Source organism: Neovison vison, chromosome 14, assembly GCF_020171115.1.
Source record: "Neovison vison isolate M4711 chromosome 14, ASM_NN_V1, whole genome shotgun sequence".
In the NCBI taxonomy this organism is placed as follows: domain Eukaryota; kingdom Metazoa; phylum Chordata; class Mammalia; order Carnivora; family Mustelidae; genus Neogale; species Neogale vison.
Window position 1 is genome coordinate 16,285,965 of NC_058104.1, and position 17,904 is coordinate 16,303,868.

The window sequence follows — 17,904 nt, forward strand, 5'->3', positions numbered from 1 at the left end:
TGAGATATACTTTTTTTTAAACACTATTTATTTGAGAGAGAGAGAGAGAGAAAGCGAGCGAGCAAGCACAAGCAGGGGGAGCCACGAGGCAGAGGGAGAAGCAGGCCCCCCGCTGAACAGGGAGCCCAATGCTGGGCTCGATCCCAAGACCCTGGGATCACTACCTGAGCCAAAGACAGATCCTTAACCAAATGAGTCACTCAGGTGCCCCTACAGAGATATATTTTCAAATTACTAATAAGATAATATAAAAGCTGAAAAAAAGTGGTGTTTTTGCAGCTAAAAACACAATGGCCAAAATTAAACATTCAAAAAAGAAGGTTTGGAATTGAAATCTCACAAACTAGAGAAGAAAGAGAAAGTTACAAAATAGGAAAGATTTAAGACAAAGAAGCCATCCAAAAGCTCTAACATTCAACCAACAAGAGTCCCAGAAAGAAAAAAAAAATTAAACTAAATCGAGGGGAAAAAATTTTTCCCAGGAAATCTTAACAGAAATGCTCACAAATCTTCTAAAGAGCCCAAATGTCCAGCACAACAGCTAAAAAGAAGAGCCAACTTAGACACTGCCTCAATCAAGTTCCAAACTTAGGGGTGCTTGGGGCACTCTGCCAGCTAAGCGTCTGCCTTGGGGCTTGGGTCATGATCCTGGGTCCTGGGATTGAGCCTCACACTGGGCTCCTTGCTCAGCAGGGAGCCTGCTTCTCCTCTCCCTCTGCTTGTGCGCGTGTGCACGCTCTCTCTCAAGAAAACAAGTAAAACAAAACAAAAAAAAAAGTCTGAAACATCAAGGACAAAGAAATGATTCTAAAAGCTTCCAGAAACAAAAAAAAATTAAGTCATCGACAAAGGAATGAGGAGACCAGCTCTGATAGTGAAGTGACACCTTCGAAATTGTAAGGAAAAGCTGATCTCCCCCACCCAGACAGGAATCCACTCAGTGTGAAAGCAGAATAAAGAAACCCCAATGGCACAGCTTCAAGCAGGGTCGTCCAACCTGTATCAGCAAAGAAGTGGCCCACGATAAAGCCAGTGAGATCCGAGGAGTGTCTACGTTAATTACTATACGGGGTCGGTAACTTTAACATCAATAATCTAGAAACACAGCACACACAGGTTAAAAAAATAGCCATCAGAGGAACCAAAAATATGGAACAGCTCAAAGGAGATTCACTAGAGAGCACTTTTCATTACGAACCCTCCTCACACCTGAACTTCAGACAACCTGCAAGTACTGATCTGATCTTCTAGAAAACATTAAAAACACGCACGAGAGAGGCTATGAATGAGATCTTCTATAAATAACATAGAAGGACTTCATTTTAGCTGCTCAGATGCCTTTTTCACATTTCTGCCAGTTTCCCACCTCTGTTGCTTACAGCTGAACTTGGCACTACGAGACCCTCAACTAAGAAGTGGGGAACCGAACCTTCGCTGCACTTCCGGAAAACCAAGAAATATTACTGTGCAAATGTCCACAGGAGGGCAGTGCACCCCTCTTCAGTCTGACACAAAAATAACTGGACACTGACTTTTTTATTAAACTTCATTTTCATGTCCACCTTAGAATCCTCTCCTAGAAAGCACTGAACAGTTGTGGCCGTCATAACGAGGACGCCGGCGGCGTATACACTGCAGCACGGATCTAACTTAAACACTATTCGGTAACTACGGTCAACCATTCAACGCTATTAAACAAAGTACACTTTACTAAGTGGACGTGTGAAGTTGTGAAAGTCAGGCTGCACCCGGGACACCACTGCGGACACTGTCTTTTCACTGTCCCCTACTTCTACGCGCACCTTCCGTAACAGGCTTAGAACTCTGTTCTGCGGGGGCAGAGGTGAGCTTCAGAACAGAGACCCTTCGTTAACACATCAACCCGCTGGAACTGGGCCCAAGGAATAAAAACCCACCCGGCACCCCGGAAAGGAAAGATGTAAGCTGGAAAAGGGAAAAAAGAAGATGAAAAAAAAAAAAAAATTAGAAGACCAATTCCGTACGCTGTTAGTGGACACTTTCAAGGATCTTGTACAACAAGATCAGGAAACCCAAGGAAAAGCACCGCATGAGGTTCTCACCTTTGCGGTTCCGGTCTGGGAACCATAGAAAATCTTCACCCCGGACACGGAGACCTCCTTCCTTTGAAGAGAGATAGAACCATCTGTCCCCAAATCCTGGCTTGCTTTCGGAACAGATCTCTCCTGGGAGCTCTTGTCCTGGAAGACAAACAAGTGCACAAAGTCCATCAGGTCCGAACCCTCTCCCAGCTTCAACAGGGATAAAAACGAGCAGACACTGACAGCCTTGACTCTTCTCCTGATCCCTCTGGTGTCCTCCTCAAATAATGACCCATGGGTATACAGTTGGGTCCCTGAAAGGCTGGACCCAGGCTCCTTGAGACTAGGAAGACCCCACTCCCTCCAGGAAAAACCCACATACAGCCCTGGGAGAGGGGCTTCAGCGAAGGGAGAGCAGGAACTACGCACTGATCCTGAGTCAGGGGTGAGGAAGGAGGAGATCCCGCTCTTTGGAGACTGGGAGGAGATACTTTCTTTACAAGTTTACTTCTCCGCTGCGGGGCCTTCCTGTAACTCAAGAGCCAGACACCCACAGCCCCTCACAACATACGTATTTAACTTAGTCCATAGTAACTTAGACTCTAAAAACGAGAATAAGTTCTTTAGGCATAAAAAAAAGTCTAGAGACCACACGAAAGTGCAGGCTCCTCCCAGCTCTTCCGAAACCCGAGAACCGGCCCTGACGCCCTGCGCGAATCCGGCCCCTCCGTACGCCCGGTAAGAAGGAACCGCTTACCCGCCTCCTGACGACCATCTGGAAGCAGATCCACAGGCTGATGCCACAGGCCAAGCCCACGTACACGTAAAACCTGTTGGTCCACAGCGAGACCCAGGGCGACGCGGAGTCCCAGGCGCCCGCGGGATCTGCATCGGAGCGACACGCACGAGTGACCCGACTGGGAGCGCACGACGCGGCTCACCCCAGCCGAAAGGACACAAACGACCTTCGCCTTCACAGACCGGTCGGACACCGACAGAAGCGGCGCGGCCCGCACCGGGGGCAGCAGGACACCGCACGGACGGCGCGCACGCGGGACACGGCGCTCGGAGTCCGCGACGCTGACACCCCGCGCTGGGCCTACGGGGCGCTCCCTCCACGGAGCTTTCCGCCTCGGACACCCCGCCGCCTGTACGGGGTCCGCCGCCCGCACCCCGCGCCGCCCCTCCCGCAGCCGGAAACAGGCCGAGCCTCCCGGTGGGACCCTACGCGGGTCAGAGGGCGAGCCCGGAAGGCGGGCGGCGAGGTCGGGGTCGGCGCGCCGCGCGGGAAGCACCGAGGGCCCGGCGCACGCCGGGGGGAGAGCCGGCGCTTCGCCCGCGCGGGACTCAGGTCGGACGTTTGGTCCCCTCCGGGCCCGTCCCGAGGCCGCGGGAGCAAGCCCGGTCCGCGCCCCGCCCCCCCGCGGTCAGCGGCCCCCGCCGGCGGCAGCAAGCGCCGAAGCACGGGCCCGAGCACAGCGCTCTGCGGGGAGACGCTCCGGGAACGCGGCTTCCTCCCTCCTCCCGCCGCCCGCCGGAGGGCCCTTACCCATGCTCCTCAGAGCCCGCCCGCGGCGCACAGCCCCGGTACCGCAGACCGGGAGAGCCCGGCGCCGGCGCGCGCGCACGGAGGCCGTCGAGCTACCCTGAAGCCGGGCTAGCGCGCTCTGACGCCTCAGCACTGGGGGCCGCCATGCCGGTCGCCGGCGCGTAGGGATTGGCTCCGACGGGAAGGGGCGGGCCCCGAGGGAAGCACCGCCCACGGGTCCGGGTGAAGCTCCCGAATTGGTGCGGAGGCGCAAGGGGCGTGTCCAGAGGGGGCGAGCCAGGGAGGCGTGGCGTCGGGGAGAGACCCGCGAGAGACGCGCTCCGGGAGAGGCAGCGTCTGCCCGACGGCGTGCGCGGCCGCGGCCGGTCCTCGGTGGGAACGCAGCGACCACAGAAAGGGCTTGTTTCGGAGACTGTGGTGTGGACCGGCGATTCGCTGATCTTGCCGGGCACGCCTGGAAGGAATAGACACGGACGCACTTAAAGCTAACGTAACTGGCTGTAATCTACCCCAACGAAAAAAGGGGCAGGAGGATACAAGGCCGGTAGAGCGTTGATCATCACTGAAGCGGGGCGATGGGCTCGCGGGGGTTCGTCCTCCTTTTTTCTCAACTTCACCTTAGTTTTCCCGCAAAAAAGAGTTAAGGTGGGGTGGCCCCGAGCTCTGCGGAACCAAGAGGGGCGGACGTTTCGTTTCCGCCCGGTTGCAGAAACAGCCCGTGCACTGCCCGATCAGGGCGGCGTAGCTCATTGGCGGAAGGGTATTACGTGAAGGAAGAGAGCCTCGCTTGTCCTCTGCGGAACGACGTCGTAAAAGCCGCAGCGCGCAGGCGTTGTTGCTCCCTTTTCCTCCCCCGACTTCCGGCACACCCGACGCCGGCGCAGTAGGTCAGCCGGGTGTGGGGAGCCGCGCGGCCCGGGTCTCCACAGCGAGCGCTGGTGGTCCTCCGGCGGGCGGCGCGGGTGAGCCTCGGCGGCTCGGCCCGGTCTGCGCGCGGCGGCCATGTCCATCTTCACCCCCACCAACCAGATCCGCCTGACCAACGTGGCGGTGGTGCGCATGAAGCGCGCGGGGAAGCGCTTCGAGATCGCGTGCTATCGCAACAAAGTGGTCAGCTGGCGCAGCGGCGTGTGAGTGCCGCGGCCGGCGGGCGGGGCGGGGGGCGCGGGGGCGCGGACGGGACGCCCCGGGCCCGGGTCCTTCCGCGCGAGGGGCGGTGGGGGGGCCCGCGTCCGAAGGGCTCGTGGAGCCGCTGCTGTCGCCGGGGTCGGCCGCGATCCGCGGGCGCGGGGTCCCCTCCGCCGCCGTCGGGCACCGGGACCCCCGCCCGGTTCGGCGCTTCCGGCTCGCGCCCGGGGAGGGGCGGGGCGGCGCGGGGCGGCGGCCGCGGTTCGGGGCTCGGGGTGCGCGCGGGGGCGGCCGGGGGGTCGGGGCGTCCGGACGTTCACGCAGCGCGTGTCCCGCCGTCGGCAGCGAGAAGGACCTGGACGAGGTGCTGCAGACGCACTCGGTGTTCGTGAACGTGTCCAAGGGGCAGGTGGCCAAGAAGGAGGACCTGCTGAGCGCGTTCGGGACGGACGACCAGACCGAGGTCTGCAAGCAGGTGAGCCGCGGCGGCCTCCCGGCAGGGCTTCGGCAGGTCCCGGGGCTTGGCGGGGGCTGGGGGGCCTGAGCGGAGCAGAGCCCAGCCTGAGGGCGTGACCCGAGCTGAGTCGGGGTCGGACCGCCGTGGATGGAGCCCCCAGGTGCCCCCGCAAGCTCTCTTCTCAGTGAAACTTCGCTGACGTGCGGTGGCGTTCGTGTCCGGTGCGCAGCGCGGTCAGCGCCTGTTGCGGTCACCGCCTGTCCGCCAGCAGTGCTGCTGCGGTGCTGCCCAGCCCGTGCGCGGACGCCCCTGTGGGCTCTGGGACGTCTCTGCTACGTGGATGTCAGACCTCGAGCCCCCCGTCCCCGTTTCATGCGGTCCCTACTCGCCCACCCGGCACCCGCCAGCTCACTGTTGAGCGTCCGCGGGGGTTTTCCTTCTTCCCTGTTGGCCACACCGGCGTGAGGTCACACGGTGCTCGTCCTTCCCCCGCTTCCCTGAGCACCGTCCCTCCAGGGCTGTCCCTGTCCCTGCAAGTGGCAGGACTTGGTCTTTCCCATGGCTGAGTCCCGCTCCTGCGTGTGTCCGCACGTCTGCGCACGTACGTTGTGTTGTGCCTGCCTGACCCGTCGGGACGCGCGGCTCCCGTCAGCAGCGCGGCAGCGACCGGTGTGTACGCTGTTTGCTGTGTTAACGCTCCGTAGTGCAGGCCTCGGGTCTCACGGCGGCTGCCCGTTTTCATGCCACCAGCGGTGCGAGGGGCTCCCCTTCTCCACGGCTCCACAACACTCACCGTTTCGTGGTTTGGGTTTTTTGCTCCAGTAACTGCGACAGGTGTGCAGTGGTGACTGTGGTTGTGATTGGCGTTGCCCGGATGACAGGGGACGTGAGCCTCCTTCTGTCGGTCTGTTGGCCGTCCGTATGTCTTCCTTGGGAACTGCCTTTTGAGGTTCTCTGCTCTTCTTAATCACATCGTTTGGGTTTTTTATTGTGTGGCATCATTTTTAATAATTCAGGACATGAACAATCTTGCCGCGCCCTCCAAAATTAAGTCTTCTACTGACCTGCTGTACTTTGTTCATTTATATATTTTTAGCATAATGTACCTGAAGGTAGAATTTCTTTTCAAGGTTTTCACCGTTGACCACCTGTGCAATATTGCCTTTTCCCCTGCCCCACCTACATACAAGATCTGACGCACAAGTTAATCCAGTGTCTCCTGTAGGTGCATCTCAGACCCTTACTGGTGTATCAGTAGCTGAGGAGGATGGGATTTAATTTCTCCCCAAGTTGTTAATTCCTGTGGTTAGTTCACAAATAATGTACACTGAAAACATTGTTTTCTTAAATCTGTTCGGTTTTCTAGATTTTGAGTAAAGGGGAGGTCCAGGTGTCCGATAAAGAGCGGCAGACGCAGCTGGAGCAGATGTTCAGGGACATAGCAACCATCGTAGCCGACAAGTGTGTGAACCCTGAGACGAAGAGACCATACACGGTTATCCTGATTGAGAGAGCCATGAAGGACATCCACTATTCGGTCAAAGCCAATAAGAGTACAAAACAGCAGGTGAGCGGTTTTCAGTGTCAGTATCCAAATAAAAGTCCGTTTCCTCTGAAGAAAATATGAAAATGATCTGAAACATGGTACTACTTAGAAGTAGTGGGGTAGAGGTTTTGGGACAGGGGAAGGAAATGAAGGGGTTGTAGGGAGGAGGAGTAGAATTCTTTTTTAACAAAGCACAAATGTACTACGGCTCCCCTCTTCCTTTCCGAACCAGTCCTATAAAGATAAAACTTGGGTTTTGTTTTTTTTAAGATGTATTTATTTATAGGAGAGTGTGCACGCACGAGCGGGGGGAGGGGCAGAGGAAGAGGGGGAAGGTCTCTAGCGGACTCCACACTGAGCGTGGAGCCCACCACAGGGCTGGATCCTACAAACATGAAACCATGACCTGAGCCAAAGCCAAGATTCAGATACTTAACTGACCGAGCCGCCTAGGCACCCCAAAACTTGGATCTCTAGTCATTTCAGCTCTGTATTTTGTATTTTTTTATTTACACATATTTCATGTGCCACACAAAAAAGTCATCTTTTTATAGGGTGTAATTCAGTGGCATGTTCACAAAGTTTGTGCGGCCTTCCCTGTTACCTAATTTGAGAACATTTCTGTCACCACCCAGAAGAGACCCTGTCACCATTAGCAGTCACTCCTTGTTTCCTTCCTCTCACGAGTGTTTGGCAAATTTGTTTTTTGTCTCTGCGGACTTTTCTATTCCAGACATTTCGTGGAGATGGAATCAAGTGGCCTCTGAAGGTTCATACCTGTTATAGTACGTCAGTGCTCTTTCCTTTTTAGGACTCCGTAGTGACCATTGATGGAAATAGTGTATTTTGTTGGTGGATATTTGGGTGGTTTCTACTTTTTAGTTATTCTGAATAACATTGCTACGAAATTCTGTGTGTACGCTTTTGTGTGTACATGTTTGCATTTCTCTGTACCCAGAAATGGAATTACTGGGTCAGACAGTGGCTATATTTAACTCTGAGGAACTGCCACGCCATTTTTTGAAAGAGCCGAGGCATTTTACGTTCCCATAGTCCGTGCTCAGGGGTTCCGGTTTCTCCACGTCTTTGATGATATTTGTAATTAATCCGCCTTTTTTGCTAGAGCTGTCCTGGGTGTATCCTTCTGGGTTTGGTTTGCATTTCCCTGATACCTGTGATTTCAGCATATTCTCATGTGCTTACTGACCCTAGTCCTCAGTGGGGAAAACACAGTCTACGTCCTTTGACCCTTTCTTAATGATCTGTGTCTTCATCATCCAGTCGTAAGCAACCTGTACGCGTTCTAGATGCTGGTGCCTCATCAGACGTGCGACCTGCTTGTGTCTTCTCTTCACTGGGTTGTCTCTCCACTTTCTTGACTATTTTATGAAACACAAAGGTTTGTCTTCTTTAAGTCCCAATTTATCACTTTTTTCCTACGGTTACTCCTGTTCTCTGTGTCCTAAGGACTGTTGCCCGATTCAGCCTGATAGAATCCGCTTGGTTTTGGATCCCTTACAAAGAAATGCAGAAGCAGCAGCGAAATGGCCATCGTTGTCCATTTTGTCTTCCTAGGCTTTGGAGGTGATAAAACAGTTAAAGGAGAAAATGCAGATCGAACGCGCCCACATGAGGCTCCGGTTCCTTCTCCCAGTGAACGAAGGGAAGAAGCTGAAAGAAAAGCTCAAGCCCCTGATCAAGGTCGTAGAGAGCGAGGACTACGGCCAGCAGTTAGAGATTGTAAGATGAACATACTCTTGTTCCCATGCTTCCGTCTTACCAAAGTCGTCCGTTCCATGGTCATAAGTGCATAACAGACACTTAGAGGGTATGAACAATAAGACATTCCCAAGACCTCTGACACAGAATTAAGTAAGAATGTCGAGGTCTAATAAGACTAAGTTGTAGTTAAGCACACTTGGGATCTTGTTGTTGTTGTTAAGTCCACGCTCATTTTGGAAGAGAGACTATTTTACAGGGAGTGTTCTGTTACAGAAAATTGGAAATAAGACTAAAAGTTGGACAGTCTTATTTACCACAGAATTTTTTTTTTCTTTTTGAAGATGCATTTATTTGAGAGGGTTTGTGGGGGGAGAGGGAGAATCTCAAGCAGCCTCCCTTTTCAGTTCGGAGCCAGACCCTGCGCTCAGTCCCACAGCCCTGAGTTCACAATCGGAGACAAAACCACAGGTCAGATGCTCAACCGACTGAGCCACCCAGGCACCCCCTACCACAGGACATTTTGTAGAAGCAACAGAAACCTTGTGTCCTGGGTCCTCTCCCCACGGTGTCAGACACAGTATAGGGCCCGGTGTCTGCAAATTCACGGCTTGAGATTCTGCAAGAGCTCCCGCGTAAATGAGCTCTAGACGGGTCGTTGCATGTCGCCGCAACCTGGAACAGCACAGCTGACGTTTTGAAATTCTCAGATCTTTTCAGAACTTCACATGTGATTTTAAATGGGCCTTCGAGCTTCTTTTTCTCCTTCAGATGTCCATAAAAAGCGGTGCTTTCACAGAACTTTAAGTGTTCATGCTAAATTTTAGTGCAAAAGAACCATAGTGTTCTAGTCCCATTCACTTTGTAGCCAAGGAATCCAGACGTCCTCAGGCAGGAAGCAGACACCTGTGCCCAGGGCTCACATGCACACTTAGAGACAGAGGCTGCTCTGGCTACCTACATCCAGCGATTGGAGGACTAGGTGTTTGCCCAGAGAGTACAGAAACACTGATTTGAAGAGGTAATGCACTCAGATGTTCACAGCAGCAGCAGCCACAGCCACACTACGGAGCGAGCCCGAGTGTCCATCAGCTGCTGAAGGGAGAAAGAGGTTGCGGTGTACGTGTGCAGTAGACCATGGTGCGGCCATCAGAGTGAACGAGATGGGCCATCTGTAGCAGCGTGGCCAGAGCTAGAGACCGTCATGCTGAGCGAAAAAAGTCCGAGAAAGTCAGATACATGATTTCACGCACATGTGGAATTCAGGAAACAAAACATGAACATAAGAGAGGGGAAAGAAAACAGCGGAGGGAAGCAAACCATAAGGGACTCTTTGTGAGGATAGAAGACAGACAGGGATGATTGGGGGGGTGGGTACCGAGAGCACTTGTTAGGATGAGCGCGAGATGTTACTGTGTAAGCCATGAATCCCTGAATTCTGAAACCAGCAGTGCACTGTGCTGATGAGAATTTAAGTAAGAATTGGGAGGGGTGGGGAAAGACAGGCTGGACTCAAACCCAGTCCGGTGCCCGCTGTGAGGTCTTGGCTCTTGCGCTGTAGAGCTCGAGCAGCGGGCACACTCGGAAAGTGCGCGATTGTCCCCAGGATGGTGGTGCTGTGTCGCTCTGTCTTCGCGAGGTGAGCAGTTGTGTTCGTGTTTCAGGTGTGTCTGGTTGACCCGGGCTGCTTCAGAGAAATCGATGAGCTGATAAAAAAGGAGACGAAGGGCAGAGGTTCCTTGGAAGTGCTCAGCCTGAAAGACGTGGAGGAAGGAGATGAGAAGCTGGAGTGACACCCAACAGGCTCCGCAGCTCAACACTACAGCGCCCTCTTCCCCACAGTCCCTCCTCTCTGGTCAGCCAGACTCGTGCTCAGATCTGATGTTGTCCGTCCTTGTGCTCCTGTGTACACAAACACACTCTTCTGATAGGTAGTGCGCTGCGGAGCTCGCTCAGTTTTAGTCATAAGGTGGGGTTTGGGGCAAAAATGAAAAATCCAAGACAGTGAGGGCAGAGGAGCGTTTCGCTGCTGTCTCGTGGCCCGGACTTTCCGGCCTGCAGATGATCCGAGGCAAGTCCATGGGGAAACAGTTAGACTTTGTATGTTGTGACAGGAGACAAAAAGGAAGTGTTTGTTGAAGAAAACATAAGGACCTGTTCTGACTTAACGAGAGTGTGGCCTCATCCATAGCTTGGACGATGACCTGAGCATCCGGAAGTAGCTCTGGGGTGACCCAGGACTGAAGCGGTTCTCACTGACCGTGTGGCCATAACCTTCGTGATTCCTGGTAAAGAATAACATAACGTCATCGGTTTCTGACCCTTAAAGTTTATAATATATGTTAACAGAGTGGAATTATACGTAATCAGTAAAAGCACTATTTTTTATTGAATGACGGCGTGTGTTTCTAGACTGCTTCCAGGCTCCCTTCCTTTCCTCTGCCGCTGTCCAGTGCTCCGGGGGTTCTCAGCAGGGCGAAGTAAGTCCCGCGAGGGGTGCTTAGAACAGGGCCTGTTCCAACGGACACCGGATAAGTCTTCGTGATTTGGGAAGTAACAATATAATTATTTTGGTACATAAACACTTAAATGGACAATATGCAAGTTTTCTAAAATCTACTTATCTTCAGAAGAGATGTAGAATAAAAATTGGGGTTTCACTCAAAATTAACATGGTTGTATTTTGTGGACGGAGGTTTTTAACTGAAGGAGTTTTGTATTTGAACAGGCCCAGATGGGTTTTACAAGCACACATGATTCACTGCTAATGCAGCTCCTCAGAAATGGCCCATTTAAAAATAATTAATGGAAATTGCAAAGTCAAACTGTTCCTCACAGTGTCAGAAGAAGTGTTCCTGCTGGATGTCTTGGGAACACACTTTCTGTCACGCTGCAGTGTTACCCCTCTGCTGCTGGTCCTTGAGGTGGCCTTCTCACAGACTCCACGTTCCCGGTGAAGTTCATGGTTTCATGAAGATGATCTAAACTTGAAGGCCCAGAAGATAATTTTTAGCCAACGAGGCTGACACTTTATCTCCAGCTTCGACAGTGTTTCAGGTTGAAAATCCTACTCACTGGGAATGTCTGTTTAGCTGCGTCTTGAGTAGGAAGGTTCAACGGTTAGATAGCCCCTTAAGTTTGTCTCATTATTCATCTTAAAAGCTGGAGCCTTAAGAAATGTAAAATGTAGATCATATCATGAGTCACACTTCTGAGCCTATAAAAAGTAAGTTTTTACCACATACTAATCTCATTTCTCAAAGTAGTTACATGGTTGTGCTGTGTTACTTAACAACTTACTGGAGAGAGAGGCGGAGGGGAGAGGGACAAGTAGACTCCACACTGAGTGCAGAGCCCAGCGTGGGGCTCTGTCCCAGGACCCCAAGTTCATGACCTGAGCTGAAGCCAAGAGTCAGGTGCTCAACTGACTGAGCGACCAGGCACCCCACACCGTGTAACTTTTGACCAGAAATTATTACCAAGCGATTGGTAGAAGGGAAGTATCCTCAAGGTAGTTCACCATGTTAGACCTGGTTTCTGAGCAGGAGGCAGTGTAACACCCCAGCAGACGTTTTAATGTAAAAATTAGTCCTCCTCCTTCAGGAATAGCAAGTAAACAGCGTAGGGACAAAGTCTACCGCAAAACACGGAATTTCTAGCGAATCCACTTCTTTCCAAGTTCTCGTTTCCTTGGCTTTGGTTTCCATTCGCTGCTTCTCAAGGCTCTACTTTGTCCTCATAGATACTCTGATTTCCGAAACAGCTGCAGAATCCGTGAAATGCAAGTGCCCCTCGGCTCCCCACCCTCCAGCCTCCAGCCTCCAGCCCCCACACTCACTCTGCGCACTTGCAGATGCCGTCGTGAGGGAGGCGGGCAGGAGGGCCGGGTAATTCACCAAATTTCTGTTTACTCACTCCATAATACCCCTGCCCAGAGCTTCTGGGTGCCTCCCGTTCTCAAATGTGTTCGCAGGAAAACAGTTTCCTCTTCAAAGGACCAAAGAATGTCAAATGACAAACCTCTCTCTTATAGGTCTAAATCGTTTTAAAAATTCATGACAGCTGTTGCATTTTCTGATTCCAGCTCTCTACGGTAAGAATCAACACAGTTCCACCTCCAAGTTTTGCAGAAAAATTAGGAATGTACTCAGAACTTTTCAGAGAATTCTGAGCGATTTCTCTACCAAATTTGCTCAAACAAAACAATGACAATGGCTGAATTCTCCCTGCATGTTTGCTAATTCAGTCCTTTCTGTATTACAGCTGACCCTTCAATGGCTCAGGGGTTAGAAGTTCCAGTCCCTGCCCTCCCCATCGGGGGAAGCGAGTAGTCCGAGAGCCATGTAACTCTGGACCCCCAAACACTCAACCACTGATAGCGTACTGTTAACCAGAGCCCCAATAACAGAACGAGTCGATTAACACATAGTTTACACATGTGTATCATACACTGTGTGTTTATAGTAAAGTAAGCTAGAAAAAATCATAAGGAAGAAAAACACATTTACAGCACTGTACTGTCTTTACCAGAAAAACCCGCATATAAGTGGACCCACACAGGACAACCCGAGATGCTCAAGGGTCAACTAAAACACAGAGCTTTGTGTGACTCGTGTGTCTTGGGGACCCGCTCGTGATTTTGGCTCTTCCAGTTCAGCAGTTGTCAAGTGCGGTCCCTGGGCCCGCAGCATTAGAACCTCTTGGAAACTTGTTAAAAACACATTCTTGAACTTCGCTCCAGACCTAACGAATCAGAGACCTGGGGGCAGGGCCCACTCGTGTGTTGCAGTGATCTCTCCGAGTGATTCAGATGTGTTTGTAAGTCAATATTTTAAGCCAAGAACAAGTATTTAGATTGTTCAGAGCTCGGATGGGGACACGGGAAAGCCGAGAAGCCAAATGCATATGAAGGAAAGCCTTTCATTCCTGCGAGCTTTCTGCAACAGATTTTCTAGAAACTTGATGACCATCTGGGGAGGCTAAAGGAACTAAAAGAAAGCATCAGACAGATTTGTTTTAAAGCATTATAGGAATAAAAGAAGCCCCGAGTCTGAAATGAATTCAGACAAATGGGAATTTAAATCTTACCAGTTGCGTCAACTTGGTACGCAGCGAATGCATGTTCGGTGTTTGTCAAACCCGCAACCCTTCCATCGCTTGTCTAGAACCCGTCATTCCGTCTCTCTGGAGCTGGGGCACAGGCGTGCGAGAGCATATGGTTCCGAGGGCTCCAAACGGACCAGGTCCAGTCGCTCGCAGAGAGGCAAGTGACAGTGAAACAAGAAAGGAATTTATTCCGGTGAGGCCGACACTGGGAAGGCAGTGGACTAGCGTTTCAAAGACTGTCTCCGAGATACTGAAAATAGTCCAGGTTGATAGGAAAAATGTGGGACAAAGGTCGGAGGACACGGGCAGGCGGCCGTAAAGGTCAGGTCATCATTGTCTTGGGATCAGTCACAGGTGGGGTCTGGCTGGCTCAGGGCCATCTTTGCCGGAGCGGGTGGTTTCACTTCCCACGGGGAAATGATGCTTTGCCTGCAGGCTCTTTTGCTGAGTTCAGAGATAGCTAGAAAGACCTTAATGCATTAGAAGGTTTGAAGTCAAAATGGAGGTGGTTGAAATCCTTGTTTTCCACACATGGAGAAACTTGCAACCGTATGTGTGGCCTGGCCACAGACCCTACTAAGAAGACGCAGTCGACCCTGTAAAAAGCTTAGAGTTGGGAGTGACGGTCAGGTCTTCAGCAGGCAGCCGGCCCTGGAACATAGGGTTTCCGGAGCTACTACGGCACCATCGTCCTTCTCTACAAGGACGAAGAACCGAGAGAAAGGAGCCATTCTGTGGTGGCTGGAAGGACGCATCAGGGTGCGTTTGCCAGGCTCCCAGCTCCTTCCTGATCCAAGTTCGAGGTCCTCCTGGCTCTGGTGGCAGGTCTGACTGTGGGCTCAGCAGAACGTCCCTGGACCCTCCCTGCCCCTCCCTTTTCGATTCCTTTGCAAAACTGAGCTCTAGTTGGTTTCTGTGACTCACGACCAGGAAGGCTTTGCTCAGACATGTGAGCGATTACCCAGTTTCACCCAAGGTCAAGGTCTGCGTTTGCAGAAGGAGGCTCACAATTGCTGCCTCATCAATTGGCGATGACCTAAGTGAGATAACACTCAGAAGAATGTCTAGAACACGGTGGGCTCAGTGAACTGCCCCTTCGAATCAGGAGCCTGAGCTCCGTACACCCTTCCCTGGTCCAGCACAGGAGGACCGGGTGGCTCCCCCCACTGACCCTAAGCTGGGGCAATCACAGATCACTCGTTCTCCCTGGCAAGGACGTGCGGACAAGGTGCCTGCCGGGGATTTCACTATCTGAAAACACCGCATTTTTGAAAAGCTTCTTTCCTTTTCTGTGATGACTTTGCTTGGCTCTTTCGGAACAAACCTTTAAGAAGACAAACACAGAGCTTTTGCTTCCTCGATCCACAACAAATCCGTAGACAATGCCAGGTGCTGGGGACACAGCGGCAAGCGAGACACAGTCTTTGCCCTCCAGGAGCCGCAGGTGATGAAGGAGAAACGTCTGAAAACACATCAGGGTACGTGCGATGGGACGGATGCACATTGTACTCTGCTGTGCTCAAGTCTGTCCACGGACTCTCAAAAAACACTGAGAAATCAGATGTGCCTGCTCCCCCCTCCCTATAGCAACTGTAGATGCTGCTCCACTCAAAAGATTTACTGGGGTGGGGGTGGGGGAGCCTTGATGCTGCAAATGTGAATTCCATTTGCGTCCACACCAAGAGCTGTGTGGTTTGTGTTTTCCTGTGAAATAATGAATTGTGGCAGATGTTAAAATACAATTTCTACCGAAATGGGAAGGCAGAGATGAAAAATACGAGAGAGATTTCTGGTTTTGCTTCCCGGCAAAGCATCCAGACGGACTTTATCTTTACATTTTACTTACGTGTGTATTTCCCCAATAAGCCCTGCCAAGAGAAAGAGAGTGGGAGGTGTTCTTGCAGCAGATGCCGGGGTCTCTAGACTCATCCCTACCCAGATGCGCCCCAGCATCCCTCTGAGCTTGGAGGCACTGGGCCCGCCAGTCTGCTCCGAGTGCCCTGGGGCGGCCCCACCCGCCTCGCAGACCGGGGGAGCTGGGCCTCCAGTCGTGTGTCCAGGCGGGGATGGACCGCACTGGTCCCGGCGGGCCCCAAACATCCAGACTCGGAACAGCTTCAGAGAAAACTAAACTTCCCGAAGGGAACCGCTCTGACAGTTCACCTTCACTGAAATATGCGTTTTTTAGTAACGAAAGCCTTTGGGGTTTCTTGAGAAACCCTGGCTCAGGCTCTCTTCGCCCCACACGGCCCGGCGGGACCCGCGGGGAGGACCGTCGGATGAGCAGAACCGCGTCCACCAGCCGGGAAGCAGCCCGAGCGCGGGGGCTCCCGCCCGTCCCGCAGGCGCCGCGGGTCCCCCGTGGACAGCGGGGTGGGGAGCAGTCGCCAAAGCCTCAGCCATGGCCTGTGACTGCCCCTTTTTTATAATGTCTAATGACTATTTTTGAAAAGACCTTATTTACTTACGTATTCGAGAGAGAGAGAGAAGAGCACAGGCAGGCAGAGGGGCGGAGGGAGAGGTCACGCAGAACCCCCGCTGAGCAGGGAGCCCGATGCGGGGCTCGATCCCGGGACCCCGGGATCATGACCCGAGCCGGAGGCAGAGGCTTCCCCGACGGAGCCCCCGGCGCCCCCGGTCTGCTCCTTTCTGGGACGGCGGTGCCGGTCCTCACGGGCAGCCCCGCGCGGCCGGCGGGCGGCGCGAACCCAGGGACGCGCGAGCACAGGCGGCCTGGTCGCCGCACGGAGGAGGCTGCGCACAGGCGACAACGGGGCTTCCTCCTTCACGCGACCGACCTCGGCGGGAGCTGCGGAAGTGCGCGCGCACCCTCCGTGCGCACCACGTGACCCTTCCTCGTCCGGCAGGTCTGAGCCCGCAGTTCCCGCCGCCGCGCGGGAGACCTGAGGAAAGACGAGATTCGCACCGCGTGTCTGACGCAGAGCGGGTCCGACCGCGCGTGGCAGAGCACGAGCCTCACCACAGCCAGCCGCAGACCTGGCGTGCGGAACGCCGGCGAGAGAGGACGGGCTTCGGCAGGAGGCGGGGCTGAGGCAGCGGGAAGGAGGGCCCGGCGGACGGGCGTGGAGGTGAGCGGGGACTACGGAGGGTCGGCGGCAGGCGGGACCCCGGTCTCGCCACCAGGAACCGCCCACCGGCCCGAACACCCCCTGGACCCGTGGGGGTCTCGAACGCGCTCCCTCTTGGAGGCAAAGGCCCCACTCGCGCGGGGCAGTGGGCAGGGGAAGGCGGTGGTGTCGCGGCCACAAGGCCCGGGCCGCTCCCGGAGCAAAGCGCCTCAGACCTGGGGACCACGAGCCCGTGAGAAGCGCACTGCACAGAAGGACCTCACATGCGCGCACACACGCGCACACGTACACACGCGCACACGCACAATAAAACACTAGTCTCCTGAACTGATATCCAGCCTCCCTACGGAGACACTCTCCCATCTTCTCTGTCCTATTTAACGCTTCTCGTTCTAAGCACGACCTTCTAAATGACCTTAAAACCCGCCAGCGGCTCTCCTCCCCGCAGTCTGACAGGCTCGGCCCCAGCAGAGTTTCCTCGTGCATTGAGGGCCCAGGGACCGGCCTTCTCCCAGAGAGAAGATTCCCCGTCCCACCTTTGCTCCCACGGCAGAGGAGGCCAGGAAACGCCAGGCTTCAGCCCAGCGGTCTTCACTGACGGTCTGTTCTTATCCTGGGGCACAAAACTGTTCTCAGTCCGAAGAGCCCCAGCGTTTGACAAAAGAGCCGGTCGCCAAATGCTTAAAACCTCGAGGCCCAGTACGGAAGCATAAACGAGTCTCTTTCCTATTTCAGCTTCTGAGTAAGCCTCACACCCCTCCTGGGGCTTGAACTCATGACCCCCACGTTCAACAGTCACTCACTCTACCCTCGGAGCCAGTCGGTGCACTCCCATTCCAATTTTTTTTTTTTTAAAGATTTTATTTATTTATTTGACAGAGAGAGATCACAAGTAGGCAGAGAAGCAGACAGAGAGAGAGGAGGAATCAGGCTCCCCGCTGAGCAGAGAGCCCGATGTGGGACTCGATCCCAGGACCCCGAGACCATGACCTGAGCCAAAGGCAGTGGCTTAACCCACTGAGCCACCCAGGCGCCCCAACTCCCATTCCAATTTTTAAAATTCCACTTGAACATGTCAATTGTCTCAGTATTAAAGACAGAGGCAGGAAGAGAGGGAGCAGGAAAATATAATAAATGGCTCAAAAAAAGAACAGTTCAGAAAACAGCACACTGGCCAGAGGGTGACAGATGCATAGAGATGGAAACAGATACCTAAGTATCCTTGTAAAATGTGGTGACCCCTCTTGCCT

The 17,904-nt window shown here is 53.3% G+C and overlaps 2 protein-coding genes across 3 annotated transcripts in view; one reads left to right on the forward strand and one right to left on the reverse strand.

Moving 5' to 3' along the window:
* The window catches only part of LOC122896102 (S-adenosyl-L-methionine-dependent tRNA 4-demethylwyosine synthase TYW1-like), a 199,397-nt gene extending 195,642 nt beyond the window's left edge, over positions 1-3,755 (reverse strand). For both annotated transcript variants that reach the window (XM_044234071.1, XM_044234070.1), the window contains exons 1-3: positions 3,610-3,755; positions 2,818-2,945; positions 2,082-2,219 (exon numbers count right to left, since the gene is read on the reverse strand). In XM_044234071.1, coding sequence (XP_044090006.1) covers positions 2,082-2,219; positions 2,818-2,945; positions 3,610-3,613 — 270 coding nt within the window. In that variant the 5' untranslated portion in view covers positions 3,614-3,755. The remainder of the gene's footprint in view (positions 1-2,081; positions 2,220-2,817; positions 2,946-3,609) is intronic.
* A 246-nt stretch (positions 3,756-4,001) lies between these two features.
* Positions 4,002-10,852, forward strand: SBDS (SBDS ribosome maturation factor). Its single transcript, XM_044232531.1, has 5 exons — positions 4,002-4,739; positions 5,083-5,212; positions 6,561-6,761; positions 8,316-8,480; positions 10,124-10,852. Exons 1-5 carry the CDS (start codon positions 4,612-4,614, stop codon positions 10,250-10,252), a joined length of 753 nt encoding a protein of 250 aa, XP_044088466.1. The 5' UTR covers positions 4,002-4,611; the 3' UTR covers positions 10,253-10,852.
* Positions 10,853-17,904: the final 7,052 nt, after the last annotated feature.